The 20,346-nt window shown below is 41.8% G+C and overlaps 2 protein-coding genes across 3 annotated transcripts; both read left to right on the top strand.

Annotated features, from left to right (window-relative positions):
• The first annotated feature begins 1,346 nt into the window (after window positions 1-1,346).
• On the top strand, window positions 1,347-4,563 carry LOC147185592 (osteopetrosis-associated transmembrane protein 1-like). Its single transcript, XM_086104570.1, has 6 exons — window positions 1,347-1,758; window positions 1,879-1,993; window positions 2,215-2,312; window positions 2,387-2,497; window positions 3,538-3,703; window positions 4,244-4,563. The coding sequence occupies exons 1-6, from the start codon at window positions 1,408-1,410 to the stop codon at window positions 4,300-4,302; spliced, it is 900 nt and encodes a 299-aa protein (XP_085960696.1). The 5' UTR covers window positions 1,347-1,407; the 3' UTR covers window positions 4,303-4,563.
• Window positions 4,564-6,144: 1,581 nt separating this feature from the next.
• Window positions 6,145-14,092, top strand: LOC147185591 (dynein regulatory complex protein 1-like). 2 transcript variants are annotated; one of them, XM_086104516.1, is made up of 15 exons: window positions 6,145-9,069; window positions 9,217-9,265; window positions 9,645-9,772; window positions 9,847-10,030; window positions 10,116-10,253; window positions 10,733-10,819; window positions 10,913-11,035; window positions 11,960-12,081; window positions 12,163-12,297; window positions 12,430-12,754; window positions 13,064-13,150; window positions 13,270-13,347; window positions 13,413-13,537; window positions 13,617-13,769; window positions 13,839-14,092. In XM_086104516.1, exons 1-15 carry the CDS (start codon window positions 8,996-8,998, stop codon window positions 13,939-13,941), a joined length of 1,911 nt encoding a protein of 636 aa, XP_085960642.1. In that variant the 5' UTR covers window positions 6,145-8,995; the 3' UTR covers window positions 13,942-14,092. The 2 variants fall into 2 exon arrangements, with proteins under 2 accessions (XP_085960642.1, XP_085960641.1); XM_086104515.1 differs by having other exon boundaries at window positions 13,617-14,092.
• Window positions 14,093-20,346: the final 6,254 nt, after the last annotated feature.

The following is a 20,346-nucleotide window of genomic DNA, read 5'->3' as shown; positions in this document are numbered from 1 at the left end:
CCCTTAAGAACGTGTTGATCGGCTTTTGTGGGCATGAGTAAGAGCTACCCATTCTTGGGGCTGATTTTCTGTACAATAGCAGACATTACAGAATACAGCCTACATTTTCTATAGAATACCTTGGATTATAAAGTCTGGCCAGTTTGAGTGTAATTTGCTGCACTTTTTATTTTAAAATGAAGAGAAAGTTCAACAGTTTGATCCTGGCTATGTATAGCTCCTCAAGAGGTTTCATCATCCTCATGTATTTGATCAGTCTAATTGATGATTTTTGTCCTCTCGGTTCCTCTGTCTAGCACATACTAATGAATGCTGGCATCCGACAATAACGGTCATCTCCTGTAATGATATGCCGTTTTTTTTTTTTTTAAACACTTGGCGTGCTCCTGATTAGAGCACCAGAGGAAGAGAGGCAAATAACACTGTAATCAGGATGAGCCCCACCGCTGCCTTATCTGTCATACGAATGTCCACGTTACTACTTTAGTCCTAATGATAGTGTGCGGTATATGATAATGCATATGACCATGATGGTTGCGTGTAGCACACGCTTCCAAATGGACTTTGCATGTTTCTCCGACTGAGAGGTAGGCCTCACTTTGGGCAAAGATAAATGAACAAGGCCACGTCTGAGCAATTAGTCGGCTGATAGAAGAGTTAATGAGCTGCTCTCGCCGTAGTGTGCAGCATTTCAGGGGGATAGACCCCTATATTTACCACTCGAGTGGCGCATGGCCATTGGAATAGGCGAAGGATGGCGCGTGGGTCCTCTTCCCCCTTATTTTCATTAGGCCCAGATGACAGCAGAATTGATGCGGCCTGAGACTTATCAAAAGCTACTAATTTCACATTAGCGACCATTGACTGCAGCAGCTTGATTTGAGGGCTTTGCTACAATTATACCAATCAGTGTGGGAGTTTAAAATGACTTGATTATTTGATGCAATGGTGTTTAAGCGAAGGGGATAGATGGATGGATGGATAAAGTAGGTTGGTTAGTCCTATAGGTGCATAATAAATCGTTCAATAGACTCATCGAAGCGATTGATTGATGCCAACTTGTGAAAATTATCATATATCGAGATAAGTAGCATCTGAAAATCATAATCAGAATAATAAAAAAATAATTCTGCTTTAATGGTCATTATACAGTATTATATACAAAATAGCTTGAAAGAAATTTTCGTTTAGATTGTTTAAAACAAGACTATTAATCTTGATATACAAATATATTATTTGTATAATATATTGTATAATATATTTTGTGTGTATAGTGTTTTAATGCGGCTATTTTGGATTGAGCGTGAAATCTCGCGCGAACTCCATCAGTCACGTGATCCCCAAACCCGGAAGTTATGGGTTCTCTGAGGCATACGAGCGAACACAGGCGCATTTAGAGCATCAAATATGCCTCTTTATCACCACAACGTGTTTTTAACCGTGTGGGTGCTGTGTGTTTGCGCCATCGTGTCAAGCAAAAGCGCTAACGTCAACCTTTCTCTTTCGGTCGAGTCGCCTGTTTTCAAGCCGGCGGCGGTGGAGGAGGACTCTTCCGCATCCTTCCTCCTGCTATCCGCCTTCCCGGACGACTTGGAGGTGAGCGACTACTGCAGCGATCTACTGCGCATCTTTGGCCAGCGCTATGTGGCTTATGTCAATTGCCTGGTGCCGTCTGCGCGGCCGGTTAAAGTTTGCCAGAACTGCTTCGGTGCCTACGGCAACCTGGTGACCACCTACATGAACATCTCTTCCGAACAGGTACCCCAGTCACGTGGCGTTTGGAGTTGTCTGTTTCGCCTTTGTGATGTTTTCTTATTTAAGTAGGGAACGCTAAACTTCTGCTTGGTTTGTTGTTTTTGATTGCTAAATGTATTCCAGTTGGGACCTGGCAATGAGAGCTGCAGGGACAGCCTTCTGCGCAGTGACCGTCTCATGCTGGTTTATTTGCTCTTTAACAACCTGAAGGAGCTGTGGACCAAATCCGCCTGTGACAGTATGTGCACCAAAACTCTGAATTGGATAGAGACCGTACTTGCAGTAGGAGTCACTTGTCCTCTGATGATGAATCATGTGACTTTTAGGGACGAGGCATGTGACTTTCATCAGTTGTGCTCGACAGTCATCATTGTTCTTCAGTCAGACATCAGTGTGTCTGTAGTGCTACTGCACAACAACAACAAACCCGGTGCCTTTTTTCCCCGCCCTCCTTTTTAGAATGCATCAACGACAGATTCCAGAGCCTCACCAACGACACGCTGTACTTCATGTCCACTCTCAACCAAACTCTCACCTGCTTTGATCGATACCAACAGGTACTTGCTTCCATACATTCACAGATTCACGCTCAGAAATGGAACGTCTGCCCCTTTTTGCCATGTCTCCACAGGGCAATCACACAGAGCTGTGCAAAAACTGTAAGAGTGCCTATAAAGGGCTCAATGAGCTATACAGCAGCATGGAGAAGAATGACTCGATGTGTATTGACATTGAGGATGGGGTATGTAGACTTTTTTTTACTTTTTATAGAACTCAGAGTATGTATTGCGTCAGTTGTGGAGTACTGTTTCATTCGTCTTTTCAGTGGCAATTTGGACTTGTTTGCCCCTGACTCTCCCGATACATAAGAAGTACACTGTGGTCTATAAAACAAAAAGAAATTTGATTCGCTGTTGCGACCCCTGAAGGGAAAAGCCTGAAAGGAAAAGAAGACATAAAGCAGTTTAATAACAGCTTGGTCAGAAGCTAAAAGGACGAAAGACGCTGACCTTTCACACTTCCTCAAAATGGAGTTCTCCATTCCCCAAATTCTGAATGGACTGTTACTCCGAGAAATATTTGCTGACATTTTGACTTTGCTTGAAAACCCCTCTGCCTGATTTCTAATCTCATACAGTGCATTAATCATACATGATTTTGATTCAAAACCTCCCAACCAATGAACAGCATCCCCTGAATCAACCCCTGATCCTCGTTGCGGTTGAGTAAATAAACCCGCAGCCAGTCTCTGTGAACGCCGATGTTAGCACATGTAGCACTCGTAATGTGTCATGTAATATGAAGAATCACGTCATCATTGACGTGGAAATGAAGCGCAGTCAGCCGCCGTTGTTATTTTAGCATCGGTGCTAATGTTTAGCACATGCGTCCATTCACTTCACAAATGTCTCTCGTATTTGACGCAGCGCAACATGTATGCCTCCCGACTACTGGTACTTTAAACGAGCATACCTGCATCGTTGTACGAAATAACATCCCGCAGGCCAAAACGATCAAACTGCACAGAGGAGGGTTTTTTTTTTTTTTTTGGGGCCTTGGGATTTGGATGTGATTAACATTTCCCAAAGTCTTAGCTCTTTTTTTGCTGTTTGTTGCACATTCGGGCGGCGTGGAAGCTGACGGCAGCATTATTGTCTTCACTTTTAAGTCCAAAGTGATGCCGCATGTCGTTTGCGTACTCTCGATATTGTTTCCAAAATGGGTACCGAGCGCCAAGATGCTTCGACTTATTAGCCAGTGTGCACTTTGCCTCGTTTTCAGATGAACATGACCCGCCGGCTGTGGAGTAAAAACTTCAAATGTTCCTTCCCCCGGGAGGAGACGGTGCCTGTCATCGCCGTGTCCGGCTTCATGCTCTTTCTGCCCATCATCTTCTACTTGAGCAGCTTCCTTCACTCGGAACAAAAGAAACGCAAGCTCATACACCGTGAGTAACCTGCTTAATTCCCCCATTGTTGCACGCACATGTTTTGAGGGTCTCTTTGTGCGCCGCTAAAGGAAAGTGGGCGGGGCTCTGTGCTCCGACTGTGATAGTGGAGTTTTGGACCCTGGGACGGATGGGAGGGTAGAGGTGAAGACTCACCCTGACAAAACCATAAATGTGGAGATGATTTCAAGATATGTTTGTTGATTCATCTTTCTGAACGATTCATCAGATTCCAATCAAAATCCGCATATGTGTCATTTGTATATTTTGATTTTTGCGTACTTCTACCAATTTTTTGGGGGGGGGTGGTTATGGGTCAGCCGATGAACGGACAGCTAACTCTTCACCGTCATTCGCCGCCGCCCACCGCATTCACCAGGCCAGGCCCCACCTTTCAAACCGTCTAAACTCAGTCACAGATACTACAATGGAATGTGAGGATGGCGGTCCCAAGTGGACAAAAATTAGACCTCCAGCTCACATAATTGTGTTCCTCCTCCGTTACACAAAGCTATAACATTTTTTTTCCCTTTATTGCAGCCAAGAGAGCAAAGTCGTACGCCTCAAGTCTGATTAACATTCAGGACAAGCAGAGCTGATGGCTGACATCACTGAGGCGGACTTTCCAGGTTTGCACATTTTGGAGGTTCGTGGTCACAGCGGCCGTTCTTCTCAGAAGACTGATGTCTGTATTTACAAGTCCCACATTCATTTCGTGTCAACCCCCCTTGGAGGTTTCAATGTATACAGTTATTTGAATCTGGTTCGGCAACAGATCATCCCTTCGTCCTTGACTTTCATTTGACTTTTTAAATGCCATTCCAACCGTGTATTATTAAATTAAGATATTTTCACTTCAACAGTGTCAATGAACTGTGTTTTAACATTTATGTTTTGGGTGGGCCTCAACATTGTCTCCAGAAACAAAATAGAGATGCTTTAATTTCTTGACATAGTCAATGTATGATTCCTGATGAAATGTGATAGAAATGAGTTAACCGAGTGATATTTTGATTACCTTCTCAGTGAGTGTAAAAAAAAACCAAATCATCCAGACAAAATTCAGGCACGTGCAGGAGCTCATCTTTGCTCTCCTGAATGGTGTAATTGAAAATCAAAACAAAAAGGGGATGGGGGGGATCCATGGTTCTGACTACTGATATTAATGACATAGTTGCACATGCTGCTGCACAAACATCCTTGTTGTTGTGTGAATTTGCATGTGCGTGCCTTCTCACATGTGAGTCCGCGCTCCAGTTACGCATCGAGAAATGGCTTTTTATGTCTTTAATGCAAGCCTGGGAGAGAGCCAAATACAAAAAAATAAGTACTCCATGTCCATTAGCGGTGACGTATACTGTATCTGCCACATGAAGAGGGTGCACATCACCGGCCATGTTGGCTAAATACAAACACACATGGCGCCTGCCATGAGAGCACTCTGAATCTTGCTCCCAAAATCAGCCTTTTGTTGATGCATCAACCTTTTAATGTTCGTTCTTTTTTTTTTTTTGGGTGGGGGAGGTGCTTCGTTTGTTTTTCATTTCCTGGTATTTCTTTACAGCTCCTACTAAGTGCGTAATTGATGAACATATATTAGGTTTTGCTTTAGTGGACGGGGACGAGGCACATGAATCAAAATGGCGGTAAATAAGACGGTTGGCGGACAGACGCTATTAACTCATTTAGTACCAGCCAATTCTGGACCAGGTCTGAAAAGACGTTTAAAAACGTCTTTGGGAGTGAATGAGTTAATGGGTTTTTTTTTTTTTACATTTTTAATTTTTTAAAAAATTTGTTAACAATAACGAATGTTCACATGCGCTTCGAAACTGCACCGGCTTGGTTTACCGAAGCTTTACTCCTGCGACAAACTGCCACGGCCGACACTGTGTTTCAATAGCGCGGTCACAAGGACTCGAGCCAAATCGCCGATGACAAGTGCAGCGCGCTGAAAATTGGTGACATCGAGTTATCGTTGATTACGGAGTGTTAGTTTTCTCATTTTACACCTGAAATATGTCAAGGAAAGTGTCCTTTCCCTCAGCGTCCACTGAAGGAGCGCGGCGCTTCAGCCCTAATGAGTCCGAGGTGCGGGATTCCTAAAGCCGCTCGCCTTGCACACAGCGCCGGCCCTTGTTCCAATTTCTCGCATTGGGGGTGGGCTTTTCCCCCTCCATCATTAGCGGCTAATCTAACAGCAGGATAAAGATACTCGACCCAATAATCGCCGCCGCACTCATACCTGTTGAAACACTTTGCTTGGCTTCTTGGTCTTAGGGGAGCGCAAGCCACCGGGGCCCCATCAGCTCGCCGCTAAGAGCATTACGCGCAACGTTGAGTCTTACGGGCCCTTTCGCGGTCACCCTGCGGTGCGAAAATGCCGTGTGCTGAGGCGGGGCTGGGGGGGGGGGGGGGCTGTGCGGCTCAACGGTGACAGCTTAAGTAAATTCTGCTGTTTTACCTCCGAGGCCAAAAGTCATGGGAGAAGGCGGGCGCACGCAAATTCACACAAGGATGTTTTTGCAGCAACATGTGCAACTATGTCATTAATATCAGTAGTCGGAACCATGGATCTTTTTTGTCTGGATGTTTTTATTTTTTTTAAACTCAGGAAAAAAAAGGGTAGCTTTAAAAAAAAAAAATTAAAGATGGGTTAGGTTAACTCATAAAATATTCATGAAATAAAGAATTGAGGCAAGCATATGATTTCATATCAAACCGTAGAATCATTTGAACCAATTCAACCTTTCATGCACAAATAATAACCTCCATGATTTTTTTTCCCCTCAAGTGTTTTTTTTAGTCTTTAGACATGAAAGAAAAAAAAATCATCGCAGTGGATTGTCACACATGTAATAAGGGTCCATTGCAGTGGTTGATGCACAACTGTGACAAAAGAGAACATGTGAATAGCTGTCCACTCTTGTAACCGCTGCCCCCAAAAGGGTTCAATGCCCAAAATAATGAAATGGAAAAGCAGAATGAATGAAATCTTTTTTTTTTCTAGAAACAATTATGCTCTCTGGTAATGAAATTAATCAACATTGTGACACATTCAAAAACTTAAGTGTCGATAATCCAAAACATATTTGAAATGACATCGTAATGAAGACTGCAGTAAATCGAGGCGGCTGATTGACTTTCGCCAGAGTTATTACCATTTTGCAATTTAAAAAAAAACAAATCCAGAGGTAATCGCCTAATTCCTCACATCATAATTTGACCACCTAAATCCACTCACAAACAGATTAGATTTCTTTAAAAAAATTGGGGCTATTGAGTATGATATTGCAATGTGACTCTCAACGACCGCTCACATCGCGCTTATTCTGCTTCTGTCGCTCACTTCCAAGAAAATGTGCTCAAGTTCGCATTCAGGCAAACAATGAATAATACCTTGGGAAATACTGTATATATATTTTTAATCTTATTTGGAGCATTGAAATGGCTACTTACATTCGCTCCTATTGTGAATTCCATTTGTGTATTTGTCCTTGTCTCTTATGAAATGGGATTTTTGTCAATTGCTGTACATTGGACAAGGTCAGGGCCTTCCGCCGTTGCTTTAGAACGTTCCGCAGGAGGGAGCCTCTTCTCGCAATGACGTCGTAGAAAACAGACATATTTTGGGGGCGACTTGAAACGCATCCTTGATGCAATACGCAGAATATAAGAAGTTTACATCCCCCTGTTTAAATGCTAGGGGTTGTGACTGCGCCCCGGCGCTCCCGCCAGCAGAAATCCAAGCTGTCAGTTAACTGGCTTTAGGTGACCTTTAGGCCGCGTACCTCTCAACGCCTCAGCGATGAATATGACTCTTTGTTGACTAAGACGTAAACGTATGCCCCATGATCTTGGATTTGGCACGCACGCATGCACACAAACACACGTGCGCATTACGCATGCACCTCGCCCGGCACATATACACCCCCAGAGAGAATGAGGTGTATTATACACCTGCAAACGGGGGGTCAAAGTCTGTCAATCCCAAGATTATCGTATTACGATAGATTATAGAATCATTCTTCTAATGGCAGTCATTGAGTTTGTAATCTCTGCAGCAGCTCCATGCAAAAAAAAAAAAATACAAAAAAAGAGGACCAAGCGTTCCAGCCGGTAAGAAAATAAGCAGTTATGCTCCTCCATCGTCCCTCCCTTAACACAGAGGTCTTTGGACAAGTCAGCTGTTGCCGACATCGCAGATGTTGGATCGTATGTCAGAAACCTTTGCTACCTGGGGGTGGGCCACTTGAGGTGAAAGCAGCGGCTGACGAGGGGGGTTCTTAGCGCAAGTCCGCTCTTAGGGCAGGAGCATCTGACCCCTTTATGAGGTTTGTGTGCCATCATCTTAACAAGACAGTGAGCTTCTGTTTTTGATCAGGGGGCAGCACTGCTATGTGGGGGGTTTTTTCATGGCTTTCAGCGCCATCTGCAGACAACTGTAGTCATTACAGATCTGGCTCCAAAGGAAAGGCTTGGGGAGTAGCTCCATTTACAAACGGTGAAGAGGAATTGTCCAGTAGTTGGGCTTGTGTTATGTGCATGTACTGCACCTGTGTTAGTCAATAAAAAAAACAAAGACAAACATGATTTGTAGCATTTTGTATTATTTGTATTTTAAACCTCATCCTGGGGGCTTCAAATACAAATATCCATACAACATCCATCCATTATTTGAACCGGTTACCCTCACAATGATTACCAAATTAATTCATAATTAAGTTTCATACGAGTTCAAAATGTATCTTTTCTGTACAGTTCGAAGTTCCAGTGTTATCAAATGGCAGGACAGTATTTGGTGTTAAATTCAGTTTGAACGACGGTGAAATATTAGTACAGTTAAGTTTTTATACTAAATTGTATGTTTCATCAAATGCGGGAATCTTTGATGCTGCTTTTGCTTGAACATGTACTAATTGTTACCATATCGTTGTTATATTATGCTATTCTTTAAATGTATATTACATTTTGTGTTATGAGCTTTAACCTGTAACTATTTCTGTATTTATATTTTGTCATTAGTCAATCCCTTTAATTCTGTCTATTTTTTTGTATGTAATTCATTATGCATGTATAATTTGTAAAAGAAAAAAACAAAAAACAACGCACTTAACCTGCAGTCTCTTCCAATTTGTCATCGGTTAGTTGTTTTTCCGAGTGTCCCTAAATGCAGCAGTCGGTCGCCGTAGCAACGAGTCGCAAAACGCAGCACCGCAACACTCTGCTGGAATCTTCGCGCCTTCACTCTTCGTCACACGACGCAAAATTTACAATTAATTTAACGTCATTATGGAAACGGTGAAGGCCGCCGAGAAGACGTGTGGAAAGTTGACTTTTCCCGGAATTGACGACGCCGGAAACGGGTAAATGAGTGTTGGTCGTTATCTTTATCATTATTCTCTGTGTATTTATTTGTGAATTGGAATTTGTTTTTGCAAAGCCAAGTGTGTAGTTATCTGCTAACAAGTAAACGTAGAATGAAATTGCCTTGTGTCACTGTGCACATGGAGAGTGTCCACCCAGGAGAGGCCGCCGCAAGCGGAAAAGGAACTGGAAAAGGTGTGTGACGCCGCACCCTCAAGAAAGAAAAAAAAAAAGGCCACATTTATCGATTTGCTATTTTGTATGCAAACAATGAGTAAATTTGCAGGACCCCCCCCCCCCCCCCCCCCCGCGTCCCCACATCAGTAGTACTGGAGTTTTTTTCCTCCCATAGTTAAGTTTGGAATTTTTATTCTGAGCATTATTATGGATGGCTGAATAATATAGTTGATTATTATTATTATTAGAAATAGTAGTAGTAGTAGTACTCATTGCAGTACGCATTCTATAAATTGCACAGCAAATTTAAAGAAGATCGAATTTTAAATTATCGCCAGTAAGATTTTCATGAACTGGAAGTAGAGAATGGCATTTATTCAGCGCAGCTTATTTTCAGTCCTGCTGCCCTGCTCGAATTTCCAAGCTGGAGAGAGATTTATTGGCACTGGTGATTGACATCCAAGCAGCTGCCGACGCCAAAGAATCCCTGCGAAGGGAAGAGTTGGAGGTCGCTCGCAAGCTACGGTAAGTTTTCATCTTCCCATTGAGTACCGTTAATACGCATTGCGACCTTCCTCGGTGCGTCTTTCTTGACTCAGCTTTGAGCGCCTGGAGAAAGAAGTCAAATCCAGCCAGGAGAAGTTTGAGGAGATCACCGCCAGATGGTCGTTGGCCGAACAGTCAGTCATCCCTTACGAGCTGCAGGAAACGCTCAAGTGGCAGCAGCTCTTGTGTGCGGAACTTATCGAAGACAAGAGGAAAGTCATCAAAGACCTCCAGCAGGTAACAAAAAGCACTCGTGTCCCCATGCCAGACGTCCATCGGTGACAGAGATGTCATTGTGGGGTTTTTTTTCCCCCCCAAGCAGGAGTTGAAGAGTGGAGACGATTGCTTTGTGAAGGACTTGAGGAGGCAGGCCAACGAGATTGATCAGATGATGCAACGTTCTGAAGATCTCGTCAGTCTTCTGACACAGGCCTACAGGGAGGAGCTGGACCAGATTGAGGTACGGTCACGTTAACGTCCACGCAGGAGAAGTATTCGGGACAGTTGCGAGATCTTTGACAGGCACGGAGCCCGCGCACACTTCTGAGCCACACTTGGCACTGTCTTCAGCCTCAGTTTTCCACGGGGCTTCCACTGATTCATCGTTTATTTTTGTTACATGTCATTGATAAAGATTGACTGGATTATTTTAGCAGGACCCTTTATGATGAAATATTTGAAGTGTATTTATTTCAGAGCATTTTGGAAAAAAATATATCAACCAACAACGAACCAACCTGCTCTAAATATAAGTTAAAAAAAACGAAACAAAGATAAACTAAGTCAAAATGAACTCACTAACTGTCATGATAATCCCCCAAACTATTCAAGCGAGGTTGGCGCACGACACATCAATGTGAAAGCTAAAAGCATTCCCGCCTTGGGTTCACTTCTCACAGGCTGCTATATGTGTCACTAATGGTCCCCCTTTTTTTCCAGAGCGTGTACCAGCAGGAGTATGACGTCCTGCTCACCAAAGACCAGACGGAATGGGAGCAGTGCGTTCAGGAGCTCTGGGACCAGCAGGTTAGGAGACAACCCCCCCCCCCCCCACTCCACCCCCCATCAATTTGTAATGCATCAGCCACACGTGTATGTGACCGACCGGTGTGCTTGCAGCAAGAGCGGCTGGCAGAAAGGAAAAGGACCGTGGAGAAGTACGAAGCCAAAATTTACAACCTGACGATGGATCCGGAATATAAGTATGATGCGGCCAGGGCTGAGCACTTCGCTCAGCTTCAGGTGTGACGAGAACTTGGTCGAGGTTGATAAATTCCGTGTTTAACCCTTTCATGCACCTTGTAACCTGAAAACATGGTAAACTGTCCACCGTTGTGACCGCTGTCCCTGAAAGGGTGAAGAAGTACAGTCCACATGTTTCCATATCACGTTCCGTGAACTATGAAGTGGTAAAGACCACAGATTGCTTGGCATCATTTATGACAGATTCACAGTGTATGTACCGTCTCTGACATTTTACTGACATCTGATCGTTCTGTTGCAGCTACGCTCAAGGAAATGCCAAAATTATTCTGTAGGGGGGCTATACAATTTATTTTGTGATTTCCTCGCTTGATTTTCTGTTATGCTGCATTTTCAATTTTCATTGAAGTAATCATTAATTTACGTTTTTCGGAGGCGGTCATGAACGCCTCTCGAGTCGGACGGAAGGAGCATAGCTCCAACTGGTGGATGCATTGTAGATTGCGATTTATAATCCATTGCGTCTTTTACGGTAATAATAATAATAATAATAGATTTTATTTATAAGCGCCTTTCAAGACACCCAAGGACACTTTACAATAACAAATAACACAAAACAATACGGGTTGAGCAGCGGCAGCCAAAACGCGCCAGCGTTCACTCAACCCGAAAGTCAGAAAGAAACAAGGGAGGGAGAGGGGGAGAAAGTTTACTATATATTCGTAGTTACTACCTACCTACATGTTAACGCCACAAGTGTGCTGCGTCATTTTGTTGTCGTGGTGATGACACCATTGATTGCTTGTTTCTCTAAATGAATTAGAATAGGGCCTCTGCTTAAATTGCTAAATTAAATAAATAAAAATTGCCACTGGATTATTTTCTGAAATTGTTCAACCTTATTGCAAGGTTAGCGTTTCATCTCAAGAATTAGTCAAGTGTTGAACGAGTGCGTTTTTTTAGGCCCTGGAGAGGGAACATCAGCAGGCAATGGCCGACGGTGTGATCGGTAATATCAACTACATCAAAGACAAGGATGACAGAGAGATGTACAACTTAGGCCACATGAAGAGCAGAATACTCAGGTGAATCGAAAAGCGCACGTCTCGACTTGTGGCGTCGGGGGAATATTCTGACACGGGATGATTGTACGTTTTGCGTTCCAGTCTGCAGACCGAGCTGAAGAACTTGCGGCGCACCTACTCGAGTGGCAAGAAACAATCAGAGGAGCAGAGCAGCCGTTTGTCCGGCGACTACAAACGCGGCATCGAGCAATACCAGTGCATGCAGCAGAGAATCAAGTGAGATGTTGGAGATGAGAGCTCAGTGATTTTGAAAAAGAATATAGTTGTATCCCCCCCCGACCCCCCTTCTCCCCCCTAACTGTTGCATTAGCGATGTAATCGGCAATTGTTTTTTTTTACTTCCACCAGGCACTTTGCTGTCTCTGATGCCAAGCAATTTGAGGAAACATGGCGGATGCTTGACAAGGAGGTGAGGCAACAAGCCGAGAAGGCTTTACTCATCGACCGCATGATTTACAAGCAGCACCTCAATCTGCCCTGGGCGAGACCTCGAGCGGCTTCGTCCTTGGGACTATCCGATCCAGACCACCTTTGGAAACAAGCCAGCACGGAACAGTCCGCGTTGCTGCCGGAAAGCTCTGCTGGGATGGATGGAGCTGCTGCGGCACCGGCAGAGGAGGCGCTGCCCTTGGATAGCATCAAGGAACTCATGGAGTTGCTATGTGATGAGTTGGTGAGGCCCAGACTAAAGTTGATCACGATCCAATCCTGTCAATATCGACCTCGATTGTTGAAACGGTTTTATCCTGCTTTCAGGTAGAAATTCGTAACATTTTCCCGATGGCTTTCCTCTGTTGTTCAGTCAGGTTGACTAAAAAGCTAATTTTAACGATTGTAATTTCCAGACTATAAACTGCGACTTTTGTCACACGCTTTCAACTCTGCGGCTCATTTAATGAAGAGGCCTATATAAAGATTTTTTTAACAGTCGCCTTTGTACCGTCTTTATTTGTAAATATGTTGGATCTTTTTTTTCTCTCAGGGTTTCCTGACGGAGGACCAACTCCAACTGTTGGCAACCTTGGACAAGAAGGAACAGAATGTCGTAAAGCTCGAGACTCTTCTCCAAGTGTGTTGAAGGTTTTTTTTCCCTTTGACATTGACTGCACAGTCACCAGACTGTGCCGCGTTTGTTGGCTTCTGCAGTTGTCAAACTGCTTCTGGAGTGTATTTTCGTGCCTCCACTAGATTTTGGGGATTGAAGAGGAGGATTTACCCAGGTTGGCTGACTTTATGCTCAAGTACCAGCAGAGGGAGCAAGCTGAGGTGAGGAGCGACTCTGAACATTCACTGGAATACACCTTTTTCAATCAAAGTTTCTCCTCTATCAGGGTGGTTCTCCTGGTTCAGATGAATCCGGCGACAAAACACAGGAAGGTGCCACCAGCTCGCCGTGTCATCCCAACCACATCCTGCCTGCTTTGAAGGAGTTCTTGAAGCATCACACTCGCTTCAGGTTGGCAAGAATAACCTCAAAAAGTACCGGTCGTTGGGAGTTTTCTGAGTTACAGTTGAGATTTTGCTTCTCTCGAAAGGAGGAGCCATGCCACTGGGCAGCCTTGCTACTGGAGCGCAGACATGTGGGATTCCTCGGCAGACGAAGCCTATTGGGAGAGTTTGGCCAACGTCATCCCTGAGGATCAACTCAAAGTGTGGGAATCGGCGGAGCTCGTCCTGAAGAAGCACATGTACGCAAGTGGGAAGCTAACACGCATGCGCAAGACACATCAAGTCGACTCCTTCCCTTTGTCCTCCAGGGCAGTTCTCACCAAGATATTGGATCGCATCCCTAAAATTGAGCGCCTGGAACAGCAGAACGCAGAACTTCACAGGCTCCTGCAACAATCTGTTGACTCATGAGTTTTGGACGTTTGTTTTTACGATCGTCTGCCTTTTTATCCTGAATTCCGAAATCGCGTTGAAATTTTTAGGCCAAAAAAAAAGACCATGATTAGTAAGGCGTTTTTTGACCAAAAAAAGACCACGTATAGTAAGGCGTTTGTAGCCTCCAAAAATCGACATAGTATAGTAAGGCGTTTTTAGGCCGAAAAAAACGACAGTATAGTAAGGCGTTTTTAGCCCGAAAAAAACGACATAGTATAGTAAGGCGTTTTTAGGCCGAAAAAAAACGACATAGTATAGTAAGGCGTTTTTAGGCCGAAAAAAACGACATAGTATAGTAAGGCGTTTTTAGGCCGAAAAAAAACGACATAGTATAGTAAGGCGTTTTTAGCCCGAAAAAAACGACATAGTATAGTAAGGCGTTTTTAGGCCGAAAAAAACGACATAGTATAGTAAGGCGTTTTTAGCCCGAAAAAAACGACATAGTATAGTAAGGCGTTTTTAGCCTGAAAAAAACGACATCGTATAGTAAGGCGTTTTTAGCCCGAAAAAAACGACACAGTATAGTAAGAGGTTTTTAGCTGAAAAAAACGACCATGTATAGTAAGGCGTTTTTAGCCCGAAAAAAACGACATAGTATAGTAAGGCGCTTTTAGGCCGAAAAAAACGACAGTATAGTAAGAGGTTTTTAGCCGAAAAAAACGACATAGTATAGTAAGGCGTTTTTAGCCGAAAAAAATGACATAGTATTGTAAGGCGTTTTTAGCCTGAAAAAAACGACATAGTATTGTAAGGCGTTTTTAGCCCGAAAAAAACGACATAGTATATATAGTAAGGCGTTTTTAGCCCGAAAAAAACGACATAGTATAGTAAGGCGTTTTTAGCAGAAAAAAACAACATGGTATAGTAAGGCGTTTTTAGCCCGAAAAAAACGACATAGTATATATAGTAAGGCGTTTTTAGCCGAAAAAAACGACATAGTATAGTAAGGCGTTTTTAGGCCGAAAAAACGACATAGTATATATAGTAAGACGTTTTTAGCCGAAAAAAACAACATAGTATAGTAAGGCGTTTTTAGGCCGAAAAAACGACATAGTATAGTAAGGCGTTTTTAGCCGAAAAAAACGACATAGTATAGTAAGGCGTTTTTAGGCCGAAAAAAACGACATAGTATAGTAAGGCGTTTTTAGGCCGAAAAAACGACATAGTATATATAGTAAGACGTTTTTAGCCGAAAAAAACAACATAGTATAGTAAGGCGTTTTTAGGCCGAAAAAACGACATAGTATAGTAAGGCGTTTTTAGCCGAAAAAAACGACATAGTATAGTAAGGCGTTTTTAGGCCGAAAAAAACGACATAGTATAGTAAGGCGTTTTTAGGCCGAAAAAAACGACATAGTATAGTAAGGTTTTTAGCCGAAAAAAAACGACATAGTATAGTAAGGCGTTTTTAGCCGAAAAAAACGACATAGTATAGTAAGGCGTTTTTAGCCGAAAAAAAACGACATAGTATTGTAAGGTGTTTTTAGCCTGAAAAAAACGACATAGTATACTAAGGCGTTTTTGGCCCAAAATAAACGACATAGTATAGTAAGGCATTTTTGGCCCGAAAAAAAACGACATAGTATAGTAAGGCATTTTTAGCCGAAAAAACGACATAGTATAGTAAGGCGTTTTTAGCCCGAAAAAAACGACAGAGTATAGTAAGGCGTTTTTAGCCCCGAAAAAACGACATAGTATAGTAAGGCGTTTTTGGCCCGAAAAAAAACGACATAGTATAGTAAGGTGTTTTTAGCCCCGAAAAAACGACAGTATAGTAAGGCGTTTTTGGCCCGAAAAAAACGACATAGTATAGTAAGGCGTTTTTAGCCCGAAAAAAACGACATAGTATAGTAAGGCGTTTTAGCCCGAAAAAAACCGACCATGTATAGTAAGGCGTTTTTAGCCCCGAAAAAATGACATAGTATAGTAAGGCGTTTTTGGCCCATAAAAAACGACATAGTATAGTAAGGCATTTTTGGCCCGAAAAAAACGGCATAGTATAGTAAGGCATTTTTAGCCCGAAAAAAACCCGACAGTATAGTAAGGCATTTTTAGCCGAAAAAACGACATAGTATATATAGTAAGGCGTTTTTAGCAGAAAAAAACAACATAGTATAGTAAGGCGTTTTTAGCCCGAAAAAAACGACATAGTATTGTAAGGCGTTTTTAGCCTGAAAAAAACGACATAGTATAGTAAGGCGTTTTTAGCAGAAAAAAATAACATAGTATAGTAAGGCGTTTTTAGCCTGAAAAAAACGACATAGTATATATAGTAAGGCGTTTTTAGCCGAAAAAAACGACATAGTATAGTAAGGCGTTTTTAGGCCGAAAAAACGACAGTATAGTAAGGCGTTTTTAGCCCGAAAAAAACGACATAGTATAGTAAGGCGTTTTTAGCCGAAAAAAACGACATAGTATAGTAAGGCGTTTTAGCCCGAAAAAAAACCGACCATGTATAGTAAGGCGTTTTTAGCCCCGAAAAAATGACATAGTATAGTAAGGCGTTTTTGGCCCGAAAAAAAACGGCATAGTATAGTAAGGCGTTTTTAGCCCGAAAAAAACCGACAGTATAGTAAGGCATTTTTAGCCGAAAAAAACAACATAGTATAGTAAGGCGTTTTTAGCCCGAAAAAAACATAGTATAGTAAGGCGTTTTTAGCCCGAAAAAAACGACAGTATAGTAAGGCATTTTTAGCCGAACAAACGACATAGTATAGTAAGGCGTTTTTAGCAGAAAAAAACAACATAGTATAGTAAGGCGTTTTTAGCCCGAAAAAAACGACATAGTATTGTAAGGCGTTTTTAGCCTGAAAAAAACGAACATGTATAGTAAGGCGTTTTTAGCCCGAAAAAAACGACAGTATAGTAAGAGGTTTTTAGCCGAAAAAAACGACATAGTATAGTAAGGCGTTTTTAGCCCGAAAAAAACGACATAGTATAGTAAGGCGTTTTTAGCCTGAAAAAAACTACATAGTATTGTAAGGCGTTTTTAGCCCGAAAAAAAACGACAATATGTCGCAGTGTAGAGGCACACGCGCCGGCTTTCGGTCCAGGCTCCCTGGGTTCAAACTCCGCTCAGTCACATGTGAAAATAAAATACACCAAACACTTTGCTTTTTTTTTTGTAACTGTAAACTCTCCCTAGTGAATGCCAAATACTTCAATAGTGCAGGGCAAGTCACAGTCACTGGTGGTGTAGGGGTACACATGCAGGTGTTTGGTCCAGACATCCCCGGTTCGAACCCCGCTTGGTGATGTGTGAAAATACAACACCAAACACTTTTTTTTTTAACTGGCAACCCTCCATAGTGGATGCCAAATACACCTATCGTTCAGGTCAAGTCACAGTCACTGGCAGTGTAGGGGTACACATGCAGGTGTTCGGTCCAGACATCCCCGGTTCGAACCCCGCTTAGTGATGTGTGAAAATACAACACCAAACACTTTTTTTTTTAACTGGCAACCCTCCATAGTGGATGCCAAATACACCTATCGTTCAGGTCAAGTCACAGTCACTGGCAGTGTAGGGGTACACATGCAGGTGTTCGGTCCAGGCAACCCCGGTTCAACTGACCGTGTTTTTCGGCCTAAAAACGCCTTACAATACTGTCGTTTTTTTCGGCTAAAAACCTCTTACTATACTATGTCGTTTTTTTCGGGCTAAAAAGGCCTTACAACACTGTCGTTTTTTTCTGCTAAAAACGCCTTACTATACTATGTCGTTTTTTTTCGGGCTAAAAACCTCTTACTTTACTATGTCGTTTTTTTCTGCTAAAAATGCCTTACTATACTATGTCGTTTTTTTCGGCCTAAAAACGCCTTACTATACTATGTGGTTTTTTTCGTGCTAAAAAGGCCTTACAACACTGTCGTTTTTTTCTGCTAAAAACGCCTTACTATACTATGTCGTTTTTTTCTGCTAAAAACGCCTTACTATACTATGTCGTTTTTTTCGGGCTAAAAACGCCTTACTATACTATGTCGTTTTTTCCGGGCTAAAAACGCCTTACTATACTATGTCGTTTTTTTCGGCTAAAAACGCCTTACTATACTATGTGTTTTTTTTCGTGCTAAAAAGGCCTTACAACACTGTCGTTTTTTTTCTGCTAAAAACGCCTTACTATACTATGTCGTTTTTTTCTGCTAAAAACGCCTTACTATACTATGTCGTTTTTTTCTGCTAAAAACGCCTTACTTTACTATGTCGTTTTTTTCTGCTAAAAACGCCTTACTATACTATGTCATTTTTCGGGCTAAAAACGCCTTACTATACTATGTCGTTTTTTTCGGGCTAAAAACGCCTTACTATACTATGTCGTTTTTTTCGGGCTAAAAACGCCTTACTATACTATGTCGTTTTTTTCGGCCTAAAAACGCCTTACTATACTATGTTGTTTTTTTCTGCTAAAAACGCCTTACTATATATACTATGTCGTTTTTTTCGGGCTAAAAACGCCTTACTATACTATGTCGTTTTTTTCGGCTAAAAACGCCTTACTATACTATGTGTTTTTTTTCGTGCTAAAAAGGCCTTACAACACTGTCGTTTTTTTTCTGCTAAAAACGCCTTACTATACTATGTCGTTTTTTTCTGCTAAAAACGCCTTACTATACTATGTCGTTTTTTTCTGCTAAAAACGCCTTACTTTACTATGTCGTTTTTTTCTGCTAAAAACGCCTTACTATACTATGTCATTTTTCGGGCTAAAAACGCCTTACTATACTATGTCGTTTTTTTCGGGCTAAAAACGCCTTACTATACTATGTCGTTTTTTTCGGGCTAAAAACATCTTTCTATTCTATGTCGTTTTTTTCGGGCTAAAAACGCCTTACTATACTATGTGGTTTTTTTCGTGCTAAAAAGGCCTTACAACACTCGTTTTTTTCTGCTAAAAACGCCTTACTATACTATGTCGTTTTTTTCGGGCTAAAAACGCCTTACTATACTATGTCGTTTTTTTCGGCTAAAAACGGCTTACTATACTGTGTCGTTTTTTTCAGGCTAAAAACGGCATACTATACTATGTCGTTTTTTTCGGGCTAAAAACGCCTTACTATACTGTCGTATTTTCGGGCTAAAAACGCCTTACTATACTATGTTGTTTTTTTTCTGCTAAAACGCCTTACTATACTGTCATTTTCTTCGGGCTAAAAACGCCTTACTATACTATGTCGTTTTTTTCGGCTAAAAACGCCTTACTATACTGTGTCGTTTTTTTCAGGCTAAAAACGCCTTACTATACTATGTCGTTTTTTTCGGGCTAAAAACGCCTTACTATACTATGTCGTTTTTTTCGGCTAAAAACGCCTTACTATACTGTGTCGTTTTTTCAGGCTAAAAACGCCTTACTATACTATGTCGTTTTTTTCGGGCTAAAAACGCCTTACTATACTGTCGGTTTTTTTCGGCCAAAAACGCCTTACTATACTATGTTGTTTTTTTCGGGCTAAAAACGCCTTACTATACTATGTCGTTTTTTTCGGCCCAAAAACGCCTTACTATACTATGTCGGTTTTTTTCGGCCTAAAAACGCCTTACTATACTATGTCGTTTTTTTCGGCTAAAAACGCCTTACTATACTGTCGTTTTTTCGGGCTAAAAACGCCTTACTATACTATGTTGTTTTTTTTCTGCTAAAACGCCTTACTATACTGTCATTTTCTTCGGGCTAAAAACGCCTTACTATACTATGTCGTTTTTTTCGGGCTAAAAACGCCTTACTATACTGTGTCGTTTTTTTCAGGCTAAAAACGCCTTACTATACTATGTCGTTTTTTTCGGGCTAAAAACGCCTTACTATACTATGTCGTTTTTTTCGGCTAAAAACGCCTTACTATACTGTGTCGTTTTTTCAGGCTAAAAACGCCTTACTATACTATGTCGTTTTTTTCGGGCTAAAAACGCCTTACTATACTGTCGGTTTTTTTCGGCCAAAAACGCCTTACTATACTATGTTGTTTTTTTCGGGCTAAAAACGCCTTACTATACTATGTCGTTTTTTTCGGCCCAAAAACGCCTTACTATACTATGTCGGTTTTTTTCGGCCTAAAAACGCCTTACTATACTATGTCGTTTTTTTCGGCTAAAAACGCCTTACTATACTATGTCGTTTTTTTCGGCTAAAAACGCCTTACTATAATATGTCGTTTTTTTCGGCTAAAAACGCCTTACTATACTATGTCGTTTTTTTCGGGCTAAAAACGCCTTACTATACTATGTCGTTTTTTTCGGGCTAAAAACGCCTTACTATACTATGTCGTTTTTTTCGGCTAAAAACGCCTTACTAAACTATGTCGTTTTTTTCAGGCTAAAAACACCTTTCTATTCTGTTGTTTTTTTCGGGCTAAAAACGCCTTACTATACTATGTCGTTTTTTTCGG

This window comes from Hippocampus guttulatus, chromosome 23 (genome assembly GCF_054856545.1).
Source record: "Hippocampus guttulatus isolate MCC_2025c chromosome 23, RoL_Hgut_1.0, whole genome shotgun sequence".
In the NCBI taxonomy this organism is placed as follows: domain Eukaryota; kingdom Metazoa; phylum Chordata; class Actinopteri; order Syngnathiformes; family Syngnathidae; genus Hippocampus; species Hippocampus guttulatus.
This window is presented reverse-complemented; position numbering and strand designations above follow the sequence as displayed.

Bases quoted from the DNA above. Each gene is read 5' to 3' on its own strand.
- LOC147185592 (XM_086104570.1), top strand. From the start codon at position 1,408: ATGCCTCTTTATCACCACAACGTGTTTTTAACCGTGTGGGTGCTGTGT. The intron at 1,994-2,214 runs GTATGTGCACCA...CCTCCTTTTTAG, and splicing joins GACCAAATCCGCCTGTGACA to AATGCATCAACGACAGATTC. The intron at 2,313-2,386 runs GTACTTGCTTCC...ATGTCTCCACAG, and splicing joins GCTTTGATCGATACCAACAG to GGCAATCACACAGAGCTGTG.
- LOC147185591 (XM_086104515.1), top strand. From the start codon at position 8,996: ATGGAAACGGTGAAGGCCGCCGAGAAGACGTGTGGAAAGTTGACTTTT. The intron at 9,070-9,216 runs GTAAATGAGTGT...GTGCACATGGAG, and splicing joins ATTGACGACGCCGGAAACGG to AGTGTCCACCCAGGAGAGGC. The intron at 12,298-12,429 runs GTGAGATGTTGG...TACTTCCACCAG, and splicing joins TGCATGCAGCAGAGAATCAA to GCACTTTGCTGTCTCTGATG.